Source organism: Somniosus microcephalus, unplaced genomic scaffold, assembly GCF_052327205.1.
Source record: "Somniosus microcephalus isolate GS21.2 unplaced genomic scaffold, FLI_Smic_1.0 unresolved_chr4, whole genome shotgun sequence".
In the NCBI taxonomy this organism is placed as follows: Eukaryota; Metazoa; Chordata; class Chondrichthyes; order Squaliformes; family Somniosidae; genus Somniosus; species Somniosus microcephalus.
Window position 1 is genome coordinate 48281307 of NW_028225182.1, and position 19309 is coordinate 48300615.

At 45.7% G+C, this 19309-nt stretch overlaps 1 protein-coding gene across 2 annotated transcripts in view; it reads left to right on the forward strand.

Moving 5' to 3' along the window:
* The window catches only part of LOC147091044 (up-regulator of cell proliferation-like), a 30335-nt gene extending 11494 nt beyond the window's left edge, over positions 1-18841 (forward strand). The window contains exons 4-7 of one of the 2 annotated variants that reach the window (XM_085977495.1): positions 3048-3173; positions 3734-3859; positions 8980-9096; positions 12755-18841. In XM_085977495.1, coding sequence (XP_085833621.1) covers positions 12859-17505 — 4647 coding nt within the window. In that variant the 5' untranslated portion in view covers positions 3048-3173; positions 3734-3859; positions 8980-9096; positions 12755-12858 and the 3' untranslated portion in view covers positions 17506-18841. The remainder of the gene's footprint in view (positions 1-3047; positions 3174-3733; positions 3860-8979; positions 9097-12754) is intronic. The other variant, XM_085977496.1, reaches the window with a different exon arrangement.
* The last annotated feature ends 468 nt before the right edge of the window (positions 18842-19309 follow it).

A 19309-nucleotide genomic window follows, 5' to 3' on the forward strand; every position in this document is an offset into this window, starting at 1 on the left:
TGAACAATGACCATGTTTTCAAGACCCTGGCAACTAAGCTCCTCCATGGCCGTAGCCATCCTCTCCTCTACTGTAGCCATCCTCTCCTCTATGGTAGCCAGCCTTACCACGGAGGTAGCCATCCTTTCCACGGTGATACGTTCATGCGCCAATGCCTCCACAAAGGCTCTGCTCATGTTTGCGATGGACTCCTCCATTCGCTCCACACTCACAGCGACCCTGGAGACATAACCTGCCAGAGAATCCTGCACCTCTTCCTAGAGTTCCAGCACCGCTCTCCTTCTGGATGTACCCGGAGGCACAGGATCGACAAGCAGCTGAGCCAAGCTGGCAGAGTCCTGCGCCCTCCGACGAGGACTCGCCACTGCTGTCCCTGTTTCCACCATCTGCTGCTGCTCACTTGTGAGCTGTGATACACCAGGTGACAACACTATTCTATCTCACGAAGGTCCCACCGATGTGCGAGTGTCTGCGATGGTGCTGGGTGCGCTGAATTCTGCTGATGCTGCACCATCAGAGGTTGCAACATCCTCTGAGGAGACTGGAGGCTCAGGCTGTTCCTCCTGGACAGTGGGGACACAGGCTTTCGATGGTCCTATGGGGGAGTAAAGGAAAGAGTTAGAGATGTGAGGTCAAGGTTACATGCACATTGAATAGTGCAGATGATCATAAGTCAATCTGATAGATCATCAGAATTATTATCAGTGACTCATGCCATGTCAATGAGAGAGATGCCAAACTATTCTGTCACCAGCTTGCTGTGCTGCGCCCATCTGTCCGTCCCCCACTTGGGAATCGTCTTCGATCCCGGCGATTTCCAGGGCTGCCTCCTCCCAGACGGTGAGCTGGGCTATTGAGGGTGGCCTTCCTTCTGTCATGGCTCCTTCCCTCTTATTGTGGGCTCTCTTTTCCTGCAATGAGGGACACAAGTGGAGTTTGAGTGAGAATGAAGGGGTGAGTGTAGAGAATCCATAGCATAGATGCTTAGAAGGAGACAAAGGGCCCTCCCTGTGTGCTGTAAGTTGTTGTTGTTGCATCACAGTGATAGGGAGGGTGAGGGCTGCATGGTCAAATAGTTAAGTGAATGTGACCATAGAGAGGGAATGGTAAGGGTGCAGGGATGTAAGTGTCAAGTGGGATGTGGAGGAAGAGGTTGGCAAAGCAGAGTGCTGGTGAGGAGAGGCGATGGGGGTCAGATTGAGGGTATTGGGAAAGTCATACTCACTTTTCCTGTGCGGAGAAGGTCATGAAACCTTTTTCTGCAATGCAGCCAGGTTCTGCGGCTCATCGAGATGGAGTTGACCTCCTGGGCCACTTCCAGCCACACAGCTTTAGTCTGCTGGGCTGGCTTTTTCTCCCCGAGGAAGGGAAGAGCACCTCATTATTGGATTTTGCTCCCTCCACCAGAGCTTGGAGGGAGGGCTCATCGAAGCTTGGAGCACTTTGGCCTACTGGTGGACATAGTCGATCAATGAAGTGCTTATTACAATGGCCAGAAAGTTTGCAGTCTCCAGAAGAAGCAAGGCTGCTTGCAGGCCTTAAATCCAGCAGCACTGATGACGTCATGGGAGGTGACTTTCTGGATGAAAAGACCCATTGGGCCAGGGGTTCCCACATGCTGGAAATCAATTGCCCAATTAGGGGAAAATCCCACTTTTCCCCACTTCACGTCGGAGTCGGGGTCCTGACACGAATGCCACCTAAAACGCCCCAGCCCACCCACAATGGTAAAATCAAGCCCCAAGTGCATATCCAGGTACTTTTTACTCCCTGGGTATGTCCTGTTCTACCAGCCGGACAGACCCACCCTAGATGGCGGCACAGTGGTATACAGTCGGGAAGGAGTGGCCCTGGGAGTCCTCAACATTGACGCCGGACCCGATGAAGTCTCATGGCTTCAGGTCAAGCATGGGCAAGGAAACATCCTGCTGATTACAACCTACCACCCTCCCTCACAAAGCAGCCAATTTGAATGGCACCCCATCCACCACCTTCAACATTCACTCCCTCCACCGTGGCTGCAGTGTGTACCATCTATAAGATGCACTGTAGCAACTCACCAGGGCTTCTTCAGCAGCACCTCCCAAACCCACGACCTCTTCCACCTAGACGGACAAGGGCAGCAGGCGCATGGGAACACCATCTCCTCCCAGTTCCCCTCGAAGTTGCACACCATCCTGGCATATAATCATATCGCCATTCCTTCATCATCGAAATCTTGGAAGTCCCTCCCGAACAGTACTGTGGGAGTACTTTCACCACACGGACTGCAGCAGTTCAAGAAGGCGCTCACCGGAGGAATCCAATCCCCCGGGGGGGCGGGGGGTGGTCCGATCCCTGACCCTCAGGAGTCCGACTCTTGACCCCAGGGAGGGGGGGTCCAAACCCTGGAGAGGGGTCCAATTACGGGAGAGGGGTATGATCCCTGACCCCGGGACTAAGTCACGATCCCAGGGCTGAGTTGCGATCCCGGCATAGGGTTGGTGGTCCAGACCCGGGGGTGGGTCCAATCCCCATACCCGAGGCGTGTGAGCTGATGGTGGGGGAGCTTGGGGGGCTGGGAGGAAGCACTCCTTGGAGTGAATGAACACTTACTAACTGTAGAGCACATATACCAGAAACGCTGTTTACGGAGGTCACGGTCCATCATCAAAGAGCCTACCCTCCCCAGCCACAGTCTGTTCGCCCTCCTGCCATCTGGGAGATGCTACAGATGCATTCGCACCCGTACGACCAGATTTAGGAACAGCTTCTTTCCCAGGGCTGTCATCCTACTGAACTCCACAAATAAACTCTAAAGCCTGCACATCTGCCAATGCACTTTATTATGGTTATGTTTATGTAATGTATTACAAGCCAAATGTATGTTGAATGTTTAAATGTCTTAATCTAAATGTACACTCTCGGGAGCCGCAAGCCTACATTTCGTTGTACTGCACTTGTGCACTAACAATGACAATAAAAGTTGATTTGATTCGATTTAACTCTGATTGCAATTTGTTCTATTTCCCACCATTGACATTTTTCACCCCACCTTATTCTATTAGATGCAGATAACAGCAACATTACAGAAAGGAAAAATACCATCACCAATGATCCAACCAAGATCCAGGAAAATGAGGAAAAAGAACAAGATCCCACAAAAGATCCAACTCCTACAACCGATGTTAGAGGTAAATGCTTCAACGTGGAGGTTAGCTGGTGAAAGACTGGCGGCCACCACTTTTTCGCCAATTCAAGGCACTATGCAGTGGCGGTAAGTAGAAGAATTTCCAGCCCCATTTCTTCAAGAATTATTTGCATAATCTTGTTCTCAATTCAATGTGTTTCCCTGCTCATGATCTCCTATATTCCCAGTTTGAGTTATCAGAGAGTAGTTTTGACTTGATCTTGCGATAAGTCTGTTTGTTCACGAGTTTTAACATTTTGGGGCATTTATCATTTATGCATTACAAGTAAACAAATCATAAAGATGTTGCAAAGAATATGTCTATGATTTCACTATGTGACACAGAGGAAATCTTCCCCTTGAAGTCCATACACATTTCTTCCTCACTGCCCGACTGTTTGAATGTTACACTGCTGAAAATAGGCAGCACATAATAAATGACACTTGTTTAGCTTGAAATAGATGGAAACACAAGAGTGAATGAACACTGACTAACTGTAACTCTGATTCCAATTTGTTCTATTTCCCACCATTGACATTTTTCACCCCACCTTATTCTATTAGACGCAGATAACAGCAGCATTGCAGAAAGGAAAATTACTGCCACCAATGATCCAGCCAAGATCCAGGAAAATGAGGAAAAAGAACAAGATCCCACAAAAGATCCAACTCCTACAACCGATGATGAAGGTAAATGCTTCAACTTGGAGACTTTCTAATTGTGGTTTGGTCTGAAAATGGTTTAATCAGAATAGATTTCTTAATGATCTAAGGATATTGGCTCTAAACGTGTGAGCCACTGGTCATTTTGGCTAGCACAACATAGAACAGCAATTGAGTTAGATCTTGAAATCACAATAATCAGTCTTCTCACAAACATGTCATATCAGAGCTTAAAGAAAAATCAGAGCATTAGAATCATAGGGGGGAAAATTCCGTTGGTTTGCGCCTCCCGTTAGCGCCTTAAGAGGGCGCTAAAGGGGCACAAAGCAACTAGCGCCCGGGCGTGGCGATGTTTGCGCCGCTCACGAAATTAACTAGACATTTTGCGGCGGCGCTAAACACAACCGCCACGATCTCCTGCACCCGCAGATCATGACGTCAGTCAAGTGTGCAACGCCCCGGTCCAGATATTGAGTGGTGCCCCCTGCCTTACCGCCTGCCGCTAGCAACGACAGGCTGAGGGGAGCGTTTTGCAGTCAGGAAGAGACTGGGGGAGCGCTATTTAAAGGCGACCGCTTCCTGCCTTTTTTGTTGGTGACATTTTTGCTCCACGTATTCTGAGAGAGAGAGACTCCTGGAGAGATTCAACGCTGTGTGAAGGAGTTTTGGGTACTGAGCAGCACTTTGCAGGTTCATTTTGATTTGTCCTTCCTTGTATCGATTTAGAAGAGACTGTGGGGCTGCACTCTGAGCTCTTTCCCTGGGCCTCTCCATTGTTCTTTCCAGCAGATTTGATGTACAGGTCTCTCCAGGCCGAGATTCAAGGTTGCAATGAGCAGGGTGTGGATGGAGAGCAAGATCGACCCTCCCCTTTAAGAACTGGCCGGCGCCAGTGTGTCTGTGTTCCATTGCTGACTGACATCACATGAGCTTCACCAGCGCTCTGAGGCAGTGCCTCACTCCTCGGCCTTTGCACCTTAAGACAGGTGTGTAGCGCCTGATTTAGCGCTCCAATCACCTCCAGGAGCGATAAAAGCCAAGCTTGCAGTCGGAGGCGATAATTAGCGCCAGGCGCTAAACTTTGCACCCGGCCAATAATTGCGCCCCAAACCGGGCCATACTGAATCTTTCCCCCATAGAGTTTTATGGCACAGAAGAAGGCCATTCAGCCCATTGTGTCTGTATCATCTGAAAAAGAGCTATCCACCCTAATCCCACTTTCCAGCTCTTGGTCCGTAGCCCTGCAGGTTACGGCACTTCAAATGCATATCCAAGTACTTTTTAAATGAGTTGAGGGTTTCTGCCTCTACCACCCTTTCAACCAGTGAGTTCCAGGCCCCCACCACCCTCTGGGTGAAAAACGTTCTCCTCAACTGCCCTCTAATCTTTCTACCAATTACTTTAAATCTATGGCCCCTGGTTATTGACCTCTCTGCTAATTTCTAATTTTATACACCTCAATTAATTCTCCCCTCAGCCTCCTCTGTTCCAAAGAAAATGACCCCAGCTTATCTAATCTTTCCTCATAGCTAAAATTCCCCAGTCCTGGCAACATCCTCCTAAATCTCCTCTGTACCTTCTCTAGTGCAATCACGTCTTTCTTGTAATGTGGTAACCAGAACAGTACGCAGTACTCCAGCTGTGGGATAACTAGTGTTTTATACAGTTCAGGCATAACCTCCCTGCTCTTGTATTCTATGCCTCGGCTAATAAAGGAAAGTATCCCGTATGCCATCTTAACCACCTTAATTACCTGCCCTGCTACCTTCAGGGAACTGTGGACATGCACTCCAAGGTCCCTCTGTTCCTCTACACGTCTCAGTATCCTACCATTTATTGTGTATTCCTTTGCCTGGAAACAGCCTTCCAGTAACACAAACACCCGTCAACCATTACCCTTTGCTTCCTGCCACTGAGCCAATTTTGGATCCAACTTGTCACTTTCCCTTGGATCCCATGGGCTTTTAATTTTCTGACCAAATTGCCATGTGGGACCTTGTCAAAGGCCTTGCTAAAATCCATGTTGACTACAACAAACGCGCTACCCTCTTCGACCATCCTTGTTACCTCCTCAAAATATACAAACAAGCTAGTCAGACACGACCTTCCCTTAACAAATCCATGCTGACTGTCCCATGATGATTCCTTGCGTTTCTAAAGGACAATTAATACTGTCCCTCAATAGTTTTTCCAATAATTTTCCCATCACCGAGGTTAGGCTGACTGGCCTGTAATTACTTGGTCTATTCTTTCTCCCTTTTTAAACAACGGTAGAACATTAGCAGTCCTCCAGTCCTCTGGCACCACACCTGTAGCCAGAGAGGATTGGAAAAGGATGGTCAGAGCCTCCGCTATTTCCTCCCTTGCTTCTCTTAACAGCCTAGGATACATTTCATCCGGGCCTGGCGATTTATCTACTTTCAAAGATGCTAAACCCCTTAATAGTTCCTCTCTCACTATGTTTATCTCATCTAATATTTCACACTCCTTCTCCTTAACTACAATGTCAGCATCGTCCCTCTCTTTTGTGAAGACAGACAAAAAGAATTTATTCAGTAGCTTACCCATGTCTTCCGCCTCAACACACAGGTTACCTTTTAGACTCTAATAAGCCCTTCTCTCTTTCTTTAGTTACCCTCTTGCTCTTTATGTATTTAGAAAACATCTTTGGGATTTCCTTGCTTTTACTTGCCAATATTTTTTCATGCTGTGGCAAAACCACTAAGAGACTCTCACAGTGACTTGCATAATTGTCTGTAACCAATGTTATTACCTTTCAATGTTGGCTCTGGTTAAACAGAGCTAGATCGACAACATCGCGATCTGACGCAATGACGCCATCACGTGGGTCACGTGACATCCCCAACGGCGGGAAACGTGATGACGTCATGACGTCAGAGGTAGAGGGCGTGGCCAGCAAGTCCTCGTGTGGAGTGAGAGAGAAAAGACCTGTTTTGAGCTTCTCCTGTATTTTCTTGTATTGTAAAGTTTTAATACATTAAACTCAGTTTGTTAACTTCCAGTAAGTTTATAGATTCTTTGCTAGGAGTGCAGAGACTCCTACAATGCCCTCTTTTTGCTTTGCTAATTTCCTTCATAATTTCACCCCTGCACTTTTTATACTCCTCTAGGCTTTCTGCAGTATTTAGCTCTTGGTATCTGGCATAAGCTTCCCTTTTTTGCCTTATGCTACCCTGTATAACCCTGAACATCCAGGGGCCTCTAGATTTGGAAGTCCCACCCTTTTTCTTTGTGGGAACATATATGCTCTGAAACCACAGCTCTGACACTGATTTAACTTCAAGAGCTGTTCGCTAAATCACATCTCAGTTTAGTAAAATTGGCCTTTCCTCAATCGAGAACTTTTATACTTGGTCTCTATTTGTCCTGTTCCATAACTACACTAAATCTAACTGAATTATGATCACTACTGCCAAAATGCTCTCCCACTGGTACCCCTTCCACCTGCCCAGCTTCATTCCCTAAAACCAAGTCATCATGCCTCCTTTCACCTCTCCTCTCTCGGATACTCTGCCCTCCCAAATCCTTACCCCAATCCTTCATTACTCTTTGACCTTCCTCCTCTCCTGCCGCCATCCCAAGCTTGACTCCCTCTTAGATAAGCCTACAGCTTCTCTCTGTGCTGCTCTTAGCATCCTCTGGAAGGCCCACTGTGACACTTGTCACCGCCTCCTCACGAGCAGCAACCCCAATTGTCCCATCCTACTCTCTCACTGACCTTCCCATCCAGCGTGCCCGCTGGGGGCTAATCTTGCCAATCTACTGCCCATCCAACTCACCCCTCCCAGCGCTGATCCTGTGGACGCTGGCTGTGGGTCAGCCATCACCAAACCTCTCTGCATCTCCCTCCAGAATATCTGTTCACTTGCGTAAAAGAACCTTGCAATCCACAAGCTTATCGTGGGTGGCTGCATCGACATCATGGCCCTAACGGAAATTTGGATGAGGGGTGATGACACCTTACCCTTAAATGAAGCCTCCCCGCCTGGCTATACTTTCCACCACTTGCCCCGCTCAGACCGCCGTGGTGACGGAGGGGCTCTCAACAGCAAATCACACCTTGGTCTGTCCCCCTACTCCTCTGGCACTTTCTCCTCCTTTGAGTATCTCACCTTATTCCACCCCTCTCATTTAAAACTCTCATTCTCTACCGCCCACCCAGTACCATGAAAATTTTATCACCGAGATATATTCACTGCTTTCTTCCCTCAGCCTCTGCACCGAGCGACTCTCATCCTCGGAGATTTCAACCTCCATCTCAATTCATGCTCTCTCTCCTCTGAGTTCACTACCCTCCTAACCTCCCTTAATGTCTCACTCCATGTAAACTCCCCAATCCATATTCATAGCCACCCCCGCAACCTTGCCATCTCTCGTGGCCTCGCTACTCCCATCGTGTCAATCGCAGATAAGGCCATCAATGACCACTTCCTCGTATCGCAATCCACCCACATCCCCCTTCCCCCACCTCAACCCTACGTCCTTCTATGGCCCTGGAAAAAAACTCTCTAACAACTGCACTTATGAAATCCCAACTGTCCAGCCTCTGGCCCTCCATTCACCATGAGATTTCTGCAGTTACCGATCTGCTCAACCACACCCTCACCACCACCTTTGATGCCCTAGTCCCGATTAAAACAATTACTCTCTCTCTCACCCTGGCCATTCTCCCTGGTACGGCTCTCACCTTCACTCCCTTAAGTCCAAGGGACGCAGACTTCAACATATATGGCAGACAATTGGTTTAGCCATTCACCGCCAGATCAGGCTGGACCACACAAAGCATTATCGGGTCCTGCTCTCGTCTGCCAAAACTGCTCACTATTCCAGAATCATTCTGGAATGCAAAGATAACTCCCAGCTTCTATTCTCTACTACTGGCCGTCTACTTAAACCCCTCTCCCGTCTCCTCCACCCTCACCTCCGACAGTAAGTGTGAGGAGCCCTCACTGCCCTACTGTTTGAATGTTACACTACTGAAAATAGGCAGCGCGTAATAAATGACACTTGTTTAGCTTGAAATACATGGAAACACAAGAGTGAATGAACACTTACTAACTGTAACTCTGATTCCAATTTGTTCTATTCCCCACCATTGACATTTCCCCCCCTCCTTCTTCTATTAGATGCAGATAACAGCAGCATTACAGAAAGGAAAACTACCGTCACCAATGATCCAACCAAGATCCAGGAAAATAAACAAGATCCCACAAAAGATCCAACTCTTACAATCGATGCTAAAGGTAAATGCTTCAACGTGGAGACTTTTCATTAGTGGTTTGGTCTGAAAATGGTTTTCATAGGTTTCTGAATGATCGTTGGAAAAGATTGAGTGATATAGATTTCCTTTAGGGAAGGAAATCTGCCACCCTTACTCGGTCTGGCCTATATGTGACTCCAGACCCACAGCAATGGCTGACTCTTAACTGCCCTTAAATGGCCCAGCAAGCCACTCAGTTGTAACAAACTGCTACAAGAAACAATTATAAGAATAAAACCAGATGGACCACTCGGCATAGACCTTGGCATCGGCTTCGTACATGACAATGGCACACCCAGCCCGGTCGACCCTACAAAGTCCTCCTCACTAACATCTGGGGACTTGTGCCAAAATTGGGCGAGCTGTCCCACAGACTAGTCAAGCAACAGCCTGACATAGTCATACTCACAGAATTGTACCTTTCAGCCAATATCCCAGACTCAGAATGCACGCAGCATTTGTAACGAGATAAATGAGTTGACGGCACAAATAGATACAAATGGGTATGATCTGATCGCCATTACAGAGACGTGGTTGCTAGGCAACCAGGGCTGGGAACTGAATATTCCAGGGTATATGCCAATCACCTTAAATCTGTGTTCTCTGGTTCTCGACCCTTCCGCCAATGGGAACAGTTTCTCTCTATCTACTCTGTCTAGATGCCTCATGATTTTGAACACCTCTATCAAATCTCCTCTCAACCTTCTCTGCTCTAAGGAGAACAACCCCAGTTTCTCTAGTCTATCCACGTAACTGAAGTCCCTCATCCCTGGAAACATTCTCGTAAATCTTTTCTGCACCCTCTCTAAGGCCTTCACATCCTTCCTAAAGTGCGGTGCCCAGAATTGGACACAATACTCCAGTTGAGGCCGAACCAGTGTTTTATAATGGTTCATCATAACTTCCTTGCTTTTGTACTCTATGCCTCTACTTATTAAGCCCAGAATCCCCTTGCTTTTTTAACTGCTTTCTCAACCTGCCCTGTCACCTTCAACGATTTGTGCACATTTACCCCCAGGTCTCTCTGTTCATGCACCCCCTCTAGGATTGTACCCTTTAGTTTATATTGCCTATCCTCATTCTTACTACCAAAATGTATCACTGTCCTCCTCACTATTCACTATACTTCCAAGTTTTGTGTCATCTGCAAATTTTGAAATTGTGCCCTGTACACCCAAGTCCAAGTCATTAATATATATCAAGAAAAGCAGTAGTTCAAGTACTGACCCTGGGGAATACCACTGTATACCTTCCTCCAGTCTGAAAAACAACCATTCACCACTATTCTGTTGCCTGTCACTTAGCCAATTTTGTATCCATGCTGCCACTGTCCCTTTTATTCCATTTATAAAACATCTTTGGGTTTTCCTTGATTTTACTTGCCAATATTTTTTCATGCCATCTTTTTGCATTCCTAATTTAATTCATAATTTCGCCCTCATACTTTCTATACTCCTCTAGTCTTTCTCCAGTATTTAGCTCTCGGTATCTGACATAAGCTTCCTATTATGTCTTAACCTACCCTGTATACCATGACATCCAGGGGGCTCTAGGTGTGGGAGTCCCACGTTTTGGGAACATACTTGCTCTGAGTCCAAAGATGTGCGGGTTAGGTTGATTGGCTATGATAAATTGACCCTTAGTGTTAGGGGGATTAAATACGTGGGGTTACGGGGATAGGGTGGGATATGTGTTGGTGTAGGGGTTACGGGGATCGGGTGGGATATGTGTCGGTGCAGGCTCGATGGGCCGAAATGGCCTCTATCTGCACTGTGAGGTTTCTGTGATTTCTGTGAACCCTCACTATCTTCTCCTAGAATGCCTCCCACTACTCTGACACTGATTTAACTTCAAGTAGCTGTTTCCAGTCCAATTTTGCTAAATCACATCTCAGCTTAGTAAAATTGGTCTTTCCCCAATTGAGAACTTTTATTCCTGGTCTATCTTTGTCCTTTTCCATCACTATGCTAAATCTAACTGTATTATGATCACTACCACCAATATGCTCTCCCACTGATACCCCTTCCACCTGCCCAGCTTCATTCCCTAAAACAAAGTCCAGAACCGCCCCCTCTCTTGTTTGCCTTGCTCTGTACTGGCTAAAAAAGTTCTCCTGAATCCATTTTAAGAATTCTCCACCCTCTATACTTTTCACACTGATTGTATCCCAGTTAATATTAATGTAGTTGAAATCCTCTACTATTACTGCCTTATTGTTTGTGCACTTCTCAGAATTTGCCTACATATTTGCTCTTCTATCTCCCTCTATTTGGGAGTCTATAGTGCACTCCTAGCAGTGTGTTTGCCCCTATTTTGTTCTTCAGTTCAACCCATATGGCCTCATTTGATGAACCTTCTAACATATTATGCCACCTCACAGCTGTAATTGTTTCTCTGACCAATAGTGCGACCAACCCCACCCCATCCTTTTTTATTCCCACTCTCTATCTTGTCTGATAACCCCGTAACCAGGAATGCTGAGCTGTCATTCCTGCTCTTCTTTCAGCCACATTTCAGTAATAGCTATATTATCATACTTTCACGTGTCTATCTGTGCCCTCAGCTCATGTGCTTTATTCACTAGGCTCCTTATATTAAAGTGTATATACCATTAGCATTACCAAACCCCCTTTGTTGTCTATTTTCTAGCCTTTGTTTCCTCTGCCTTCCAAACTCACTTACTAATTTACTGCCTTCCATTTCCAGCATTGCTTCTCTCCCTTCTGAATCTACTCTCAGGTTCCCATCCCCCTGCCAAGCTAGTTTAAACCCTCCCCAACAGCACCAGCAAACCTCCCGGCGAGGATATTGGTCCTGGCAATGTTGAGGTGTGACCCTTCCGGCTTGTACACCTCCCCCGATGCCTCAGGAATCTAAAGCCCTCCCTCTTGCACCATCTCTCCAGCCACGCATTCATCTGGTCTGTCCGCCTATTTCTGTACTCACGAGCGCGTGGCACCAGGAATAATCCGGAGATTACTACTTGTATAGGTCCCACCTACCTCAGTAACGGTCCCAATGCCTCCATCCTGCAACTATTTCTCCAGCCACGCATTCATCTGTTCTATCCTCCTATTCCTGTACTCACTAGCACGTGGCACCAGGAGTAATCCGGAGATTACTACCTTTGACGTCCTGCTTTTTAATCTCTTTCCTAGCTCCCTATAGTCTGCCTGCAGGACCTCATTTCTCTTTCTGCCTATATCTTTGATACCGATATGGACATCAACCTCTGGCTGTTCACCCTCCCCCCTCAGAGTGTCCTGCAGTCGCTCAGTGACATCCTTTACCCTGGCACCAGGGAGGCAACATACCATCCTGGGGTAACGCCTTTCTGTTCCCCTATCTAATGAATCCCCCATCACTATTACTCTTCCACTCTTCTTCCTTCCCCCTTGTACAGCTGAGCCACCCGTGGTGCCGTGGCCTTGGCTCTGGCTGCTCTCCCCAGAGGAACCATCACCCCCACTGTGAACCGGTTAGTGAGCGAGATGCACTCTGGGGATTCCTGCCCTACCTGCCTGATCCTTCTTCTCTTTCTGGTGGTCACCCATTCCCTCTCTGCCTGCACATTCTGAGGCTGCGGGTTTGTGTGTTTACTGTGCATGTTACAAACATCATTTTAATCTCTCATTTTGCAGATAAAGAAAAGAATCTTCAGGAACTGCTTTCCAAGCTGAAACTGCAGAAACACTTCACCGAAAAACTTTCTCTAAGCAAAGTTCTTGAAATTGGCCCAGAAACCATGGGCTGTGCAAATCCTCGTTCTTTGGAAGAAGTTCCTTGGTATTTTCTGAAGAAACTTATGATTCTCAACCTGATGGCTAGAAACATTAAATGTTCAGCAGACGCTGCTAAAAACGAAACACAGACCGTTAATAAGACAAACTTCTCTGACCTATTTGATATCCCGGGGAAAGATGCTGGTGATGCATGCAATCCTCTGGATGTCATTACCGCAGTATTCCTTTGCGCAGATAGCTTCCTGCAGCAGGAGATAATGATGAAGATGTCTATGTGTCAGTTTGCTTTGCCTCTCTTGTTACCAGACTACAGTAAGGACAGCTCCACCTTACTGCTGTGGGCCATGCGTTTCATCGTGAAGAAGTGGAGACCCCAATCGCTGGAAACAAGTAAGGGGTTTAAAGAGGAAACTATGGCAACCACACCAATGCATGTGATTTCATTTATCCGTTTGGGTGATTGCAGTACCTCTAAATCAAAAGTTCTTAATGAGGTGCTAAGTAACCCACACCATCATCACAATTTCTTTGTCACTCACAGCATGGAATGTGGTGACATCCCTCGTAAAATTTCAGATGGTTTAGTTGAGTTCTGCTGGTACCTCCCTTGTGGCAAGAGAAATATCGATATCTTCACAGAACCTGTTCTCATTGCCAATCTCCGTGGGGATGCAAGCGTCCTACATTCCCAAGTTCACTTCTTGGCTAAGGTATCCTCAGCAGTTTTTATATTTGTTGATCAGATAGGCACCAATGAGCTTGAATTCCTGGAGTCCATTGCAGAATTACAAACACAATACTTTCTAATCTTGAATCCACAGCCTGACCAGCAGGATAAGACGAGCAGCTTTCTCCAGAAACTTGCTCCATTGATGAAACTGGAACACAATCGCGTGATCATTAAAAATAAAAAGATGAATGCATCAGAGTTTGTTAAGCAGATCCAGTCGAGCATCCGGAACAGTATGGAAGATGTCACTGACCTGGTGAGCATTGAGGACATGGCTCAGGTAGCTCATGAGTTAGACATATGTGTCGATGAAGATGAGCCAAGGTGCCAACATGGGAAAAAAGTGGCAGAGGAAATTACCGCTGCGATAAAAGGCATGAAAAATGTGGCAGAATACAAACGGACAAAGTTACCGTTACAAGGAGCCCTCTGGAAAAAATGGTCCAAGTTGGACAAGGAACTTTGCCGACAGAGAAAGCGTGGAGATACGCCTGTCGAAATGTATAACTGCGAACTCAGACTTGAAAAAACAAATCTGCGAAAGAAACAGCTAGAACATGATATCACTGACAGCCTTTCTGAATTTATCACTGAAATGGTAAATACGACCAATGAAGAAAGACGCTTTTTCCTGAAATGGATCAAATATTTTCTTGATGCCACTGCACGACAGGAGCTTTCTGTACTGCGAGAGAGTTACAAACGCCAATACAAAGCCTCGTCTGGTGCAAGTGAAAAGCTCACAGAACTCGACAAACGAATATCGGACAGTTCTCTGGGGCTAGAACATTTCATGCGGGAAATAGGACAGATGTATGAAGCTGAGATAACTTTAGTTCATGAACGTATTCTGCAGGAAAATAATCGCCAGTTTATATCCCTTCCCAGTGTCGCTGCTGACCTTATGTTAGATGGCTTTCCACTTGAACTTTTAGATGGCGATGCTTCCAGCATATCTGAACAGTGGGTCAGCGCTGTGCTTACAAATCTCTCGGAGAAACTGGGACAAGATACTAAAATATTTGTTTTAACCGTACTGGGTGTACAGAGCACAGGAAAGTCCACTCTCTTGAACACAATGTTTGGTTTGCAGTTTGCAGTGAGCAGTGGGAGATGCACAAGAGGCGCCTTCATGCAGTTGATCAAGATTACAGGCGACCTGAAAGAGGAGATTGGTAGTGAGTACCTCATGATTATTGACACCGAAGGGTTAAAAGCTCCAGAACTGGCCAAGCTGGAAGATAGCCATGAGCATGACAATGAGCTTGCAACGCTGGTGGTTGGATTGAGTGACGTTACCTTGGTCAACATGGCAATGGAAAACTGTTCCGAAATGAAGGATGTTTTGCAGATAGTTGTGCACGCGTTCCTGAGGATGAAAGAGGTTGGACATAGACCAAACTGTCAGTTCATTCACCAAAACATGGGCGAAGTGTCGGCGCACGATCAGAACATGAGAGACAGGAAGCACCTCCTGGATCAGTTGAATGAAATGACAAGGGCAGCAGCAAAGATGGAGAAGAAAGACAATGTCTTCACAGAGTTTTCAGATGTCATGGAATACGATCCTGAAAAACACAACTGGTACATTCCAGGCCTGTGGCACGGCGTTCCTCCCATGGCGCCTGTGAACACTGGCTACAGTGAAAATATATTCGAGCTGAAGAAATCTCTGTTGGACCTGTTTAAACAGCGCAGAGAGAGAAAAGAGCCATTTACAATTCACCAATTCACAGAATGGATGAAGAGTTTATGGAATGCAGTAAAATATGAAAATTTCATTTTCAGTTTCAGGAACAGTCTAGTTGCTGATGCTTACAACCAGCTCAGTCTGAAGTACTTGGAGTGGGAGTGGCACTTTAGGAAAAGCATGCATTCCTGGGTTGAAAAGGCTGAGAATAATATCGATAATCATCCTCTGGATCGGCTTGATGACTTGTATCAGACTCTGATTCATGGAGCAAATAGAATCCTCCAGATTCAAAAACAAAAGATTCTCGATCACCTGAAGCAATATTTTAACAGCAAAATAGAGAACATCCACCTCGTGGAGAAATTCAAAACTGACTTCACCTTGAGTGCTGAGAGTTTGAGAAATGAGCTTGAGATTTACAGCAAGGGGAAATGCAATATTGCAATTCAGAGATGCAAAGGCATGGAAAAGCTGGTTAACATAAAGAAGAAGTATCAGGAAAATATTCAAAAACAGGTCAGTGAACTTTTACAAAGATGCAAACAGCGGAAGACTGAACTTGATGACGGTGCACTGGAGGAACAGTTTGAAGAGATGTGGAGAGACACAGTAAAACCGCTTCAGGGCCCGAGATTCAAAAAACAGAATATTGAACAGGAGTTTGAAAATCAACTGAGACACAGTCTACGAGATCGGGGCAGTGCCACATCTCAGAGGTTAGCTGCTGCTGGGAAACTGTCTGAAAAAGGAAAGGAGCCCTTTCAAGTTACCAAGGAGCATATTGAGAAGAGTTTTTGGAAGAAACTTGCTAATTTTTTTACAGGTGAAGGCAGCAATGAAGTGCAAACATTTGCAAATAGAATAATCAAAAACTGTGAGGAGTATGCACAGGGCATGGTTAAAGCAAAAGTTGATTTTGATCAAAATTACTGTCAGATGTTGCTGAAAATGATTGATGAAAAGTTACAAGATGAAAAACATCGTAACTTTCACACTAATGTTAATTTTGAGGTGGATCTAAAGTTACACATATGTGGCCACGTCCTGCCAGTTTTCCAAAAGATGCACCAAGATTTCTTTAAAGAAAACGATCCACTGACACGTCTGGAAAAAATGAAGACTGTCTACTCTTCCACTTTTAAAGATCTTTACCACGAGAAAGATCAAAGTCAGAAACGTGCTCAAGATCTGTGCAACAACTACCTTCAGCCAGCTCTTCAGAATGCCATTGACAAAAGGCTTGGTGTGGAGATTGTTGAGGATGTAAAAGCCAGCTGCACTAGCCATGAACTGAGTAGCCGAGCCTATCTCCAGTCTGTGATTTTACTGGAGTTGCTGGAACAACACTGCGTGCAAAGTTACAAAGATTACATTTCAAACTATGAGGAGTTTGCAAAACAGTGGATCAGAAAAAGAATAATAAGCAATTACACAGACAAAAATAAAATTGTAGTGATTGCCAAACAAATAATCCAACCGCTGATACGAAAGACAAAAAGTGCCATAGAACAAGCAATGACTACCGATAAGCAAAATGTGTCAGAATTCTTAGCAGAATTTTGTGATATCTTGAAGGATGATTTTGTGATTGACAAGAGCGGTTTGGAAATTATATGCTATGAAAATGCGGCCAAAGCGAGCGAGTTTGCAGCTGATGTTGCGGCAGCCCTTGATGATGTGGAGCAGAATCTCGTATCAGGCTTTAATAAAGTCTGTAACATCGAGGAAATTCTGCCTCGTCTTCCAGTGCAGCCAGATGAAGAAATCTTCCGCCAAGTACTTGGCTGCGGGAAGATGTGCCCATTCTGCGGAGTGCCCTGTGAACGAGGAGGTTCCGGCCACAAAAAGCATTTTGCTGCAACACATCGGCCCCAGGGTCTGCATCGTGTTCGCAATGTTACCAATGAAAAGCTTGTAGCGACAGTGTGCACTTCTTCAGTGGCATCGGATCATAGATTCCAGTGTGCAGCAACACATGGTGAATTTCACCCGTACAAAGACTACCGCAGTATAAATGATTATTTTGCCTCCTGGGATATTCCACCAGACACCAGCATCCAAGCAGCGTCCTACTGGAAGTACGTCCTGTGTACGTTTAATAAAGAGTTTGCTGAGGAATACGAGGCTAAAGAAGCCGATATCCCTGCCGACTGGAAATTGCTACGAAAGGAAGACATAAAAGCAGAGATCCAGAAAACATACAATATGAGCAAAAATATACAGTAACCAGAACAGTGCGAGGTGAGGTCTTCAGAAGGACACTTCAATCAGACATTCACTTTTAATAACATTCACTGTAGTTTAGACACAGGAGAGAATTAACTGCACTGTTTCACGTGAGGATTCTCATCATCGTTTAGGACTTGGGCTAATCCACTATTTTTATGAAATCAAGAAGCAAAAAGAATTGCGACAAATAGATTACTGAGCTGAACTGTCTCGTCTTCTACTTACAAGAATGAATTGCCCAGCTCAGGATCAATGTACACTGCTGTTAACAACCTGGCCACATTTATCTCAGTGATTATAATTTGCTTTAAAATTATTTCTTTCATGCAACTATTAACTATCCTAAACATAATAACCCAATAATTAGGAGCAGGAGTAGGCCATTCGGCCCCTGGACCCTGCTCCGCCATTCAGTAAGATCATGGCTGATCATCGACCTCAACTCCACTTTCCCGCCCGATCCCCACATCCCTTGAATCCCCCAGAGTCCAAAATTCTATCGATCTCAGCCTTGAATATACTCAACGACTGAGCATCCACAGCCCTCTGGGGTAGAGAAATGCAAAGATTCACAACCCTGAGTGAAGAAATTCCTCCTCACCTCAGTCTTAAAAGGCCGATCCTTTATTCTGAGACTGTGACCCCTGGTTCTAGACACTCCAGCCAGGGGAAACAACCTCTCAGCATCTACCCTGTCAATCCCCCTCAGAATCTTATACGTTTCAATGAGATCACCTCTCATTCTTCTAAACTGCAGGGCGTGCAGGCCCAATCCAGGACCACCCTGTCATCCCAGGAATCAATCTAGCGAAGCTTTGTTGCACCGACTGTAAGACGACTATTTCCTTCCTCGGATACAAAGCATGGAATCATTTACAAGCAACATGTTGCCAGAAGATGAAGACATTATAAAATGCGAAAATATAAATGTGATCAAGAAAGTTTTTTAAATGATTTTCTTTTTGGTAAAGGGCCCCAGTAGAAAGATCTTAGAGTCACTGTACGACAAGTTGTATTCATCATTATCAGTAAAAAAGAATTATCTTTCCACTTTATTCTCCAGATAATGTACAGCAACAAATCACACACAACTTGTGAAGTGGAACCTTAGAGTTTCAATATGTTAAAAGTGAACTCAACAAAGATTGTGCTACTGTACATTATAGTTACGTTATTTTAAAGGGAAACCCGCTAAGGCTGTGCCAGGGTAATGATCAAATTAAGATAGGTTGTAGTAAGCTGAGCCAAATCAATGTGTTGTAATTCTGAAAGCAATTCTTTTGATGGTTATCCTGGAATGTATTGAAGTAGTGAAATAAAGATTGTAATGCATCATCTTGTGTCCTGTTCAGCCCTTGATATCTCTGCAGGGTAAAAGTCAAATTTTACTTCAAGGTTGGTTTGCATTCCTGCTGATAATAGAACAGCAAAGTTACAGGTTGGCTATCATCCTCGGGATGTGGGCGACGCTGGCAAGGCCGGCGTTTATTGCCAATCCCTAGTTGTTCTCGAGAAGGTGGTGGTGGGCCTTCTCCTTGAACCTCTGCAGTCCGTGTGGCGAAGGTGCTCCCACAGTGCTGTTCGGTAGGGAGTTCCAGGATTTTGACCCAGTGACGATGAAAGAACGGAGATATATGTCCAAATCAGGGTGGTGTGTAACTTGTAGGGAAATTCAGAGGTGATGGCGTTTCCATGTGCCTGCCGCCCTTGTCATTCTAGGTGGTGAAGATCGTGGGTTTGGGAGGTGCCGCCCAACCCTTAAGCTAGTGGATGGGCTGCTGATCAAGCAGACTGCTTTGTC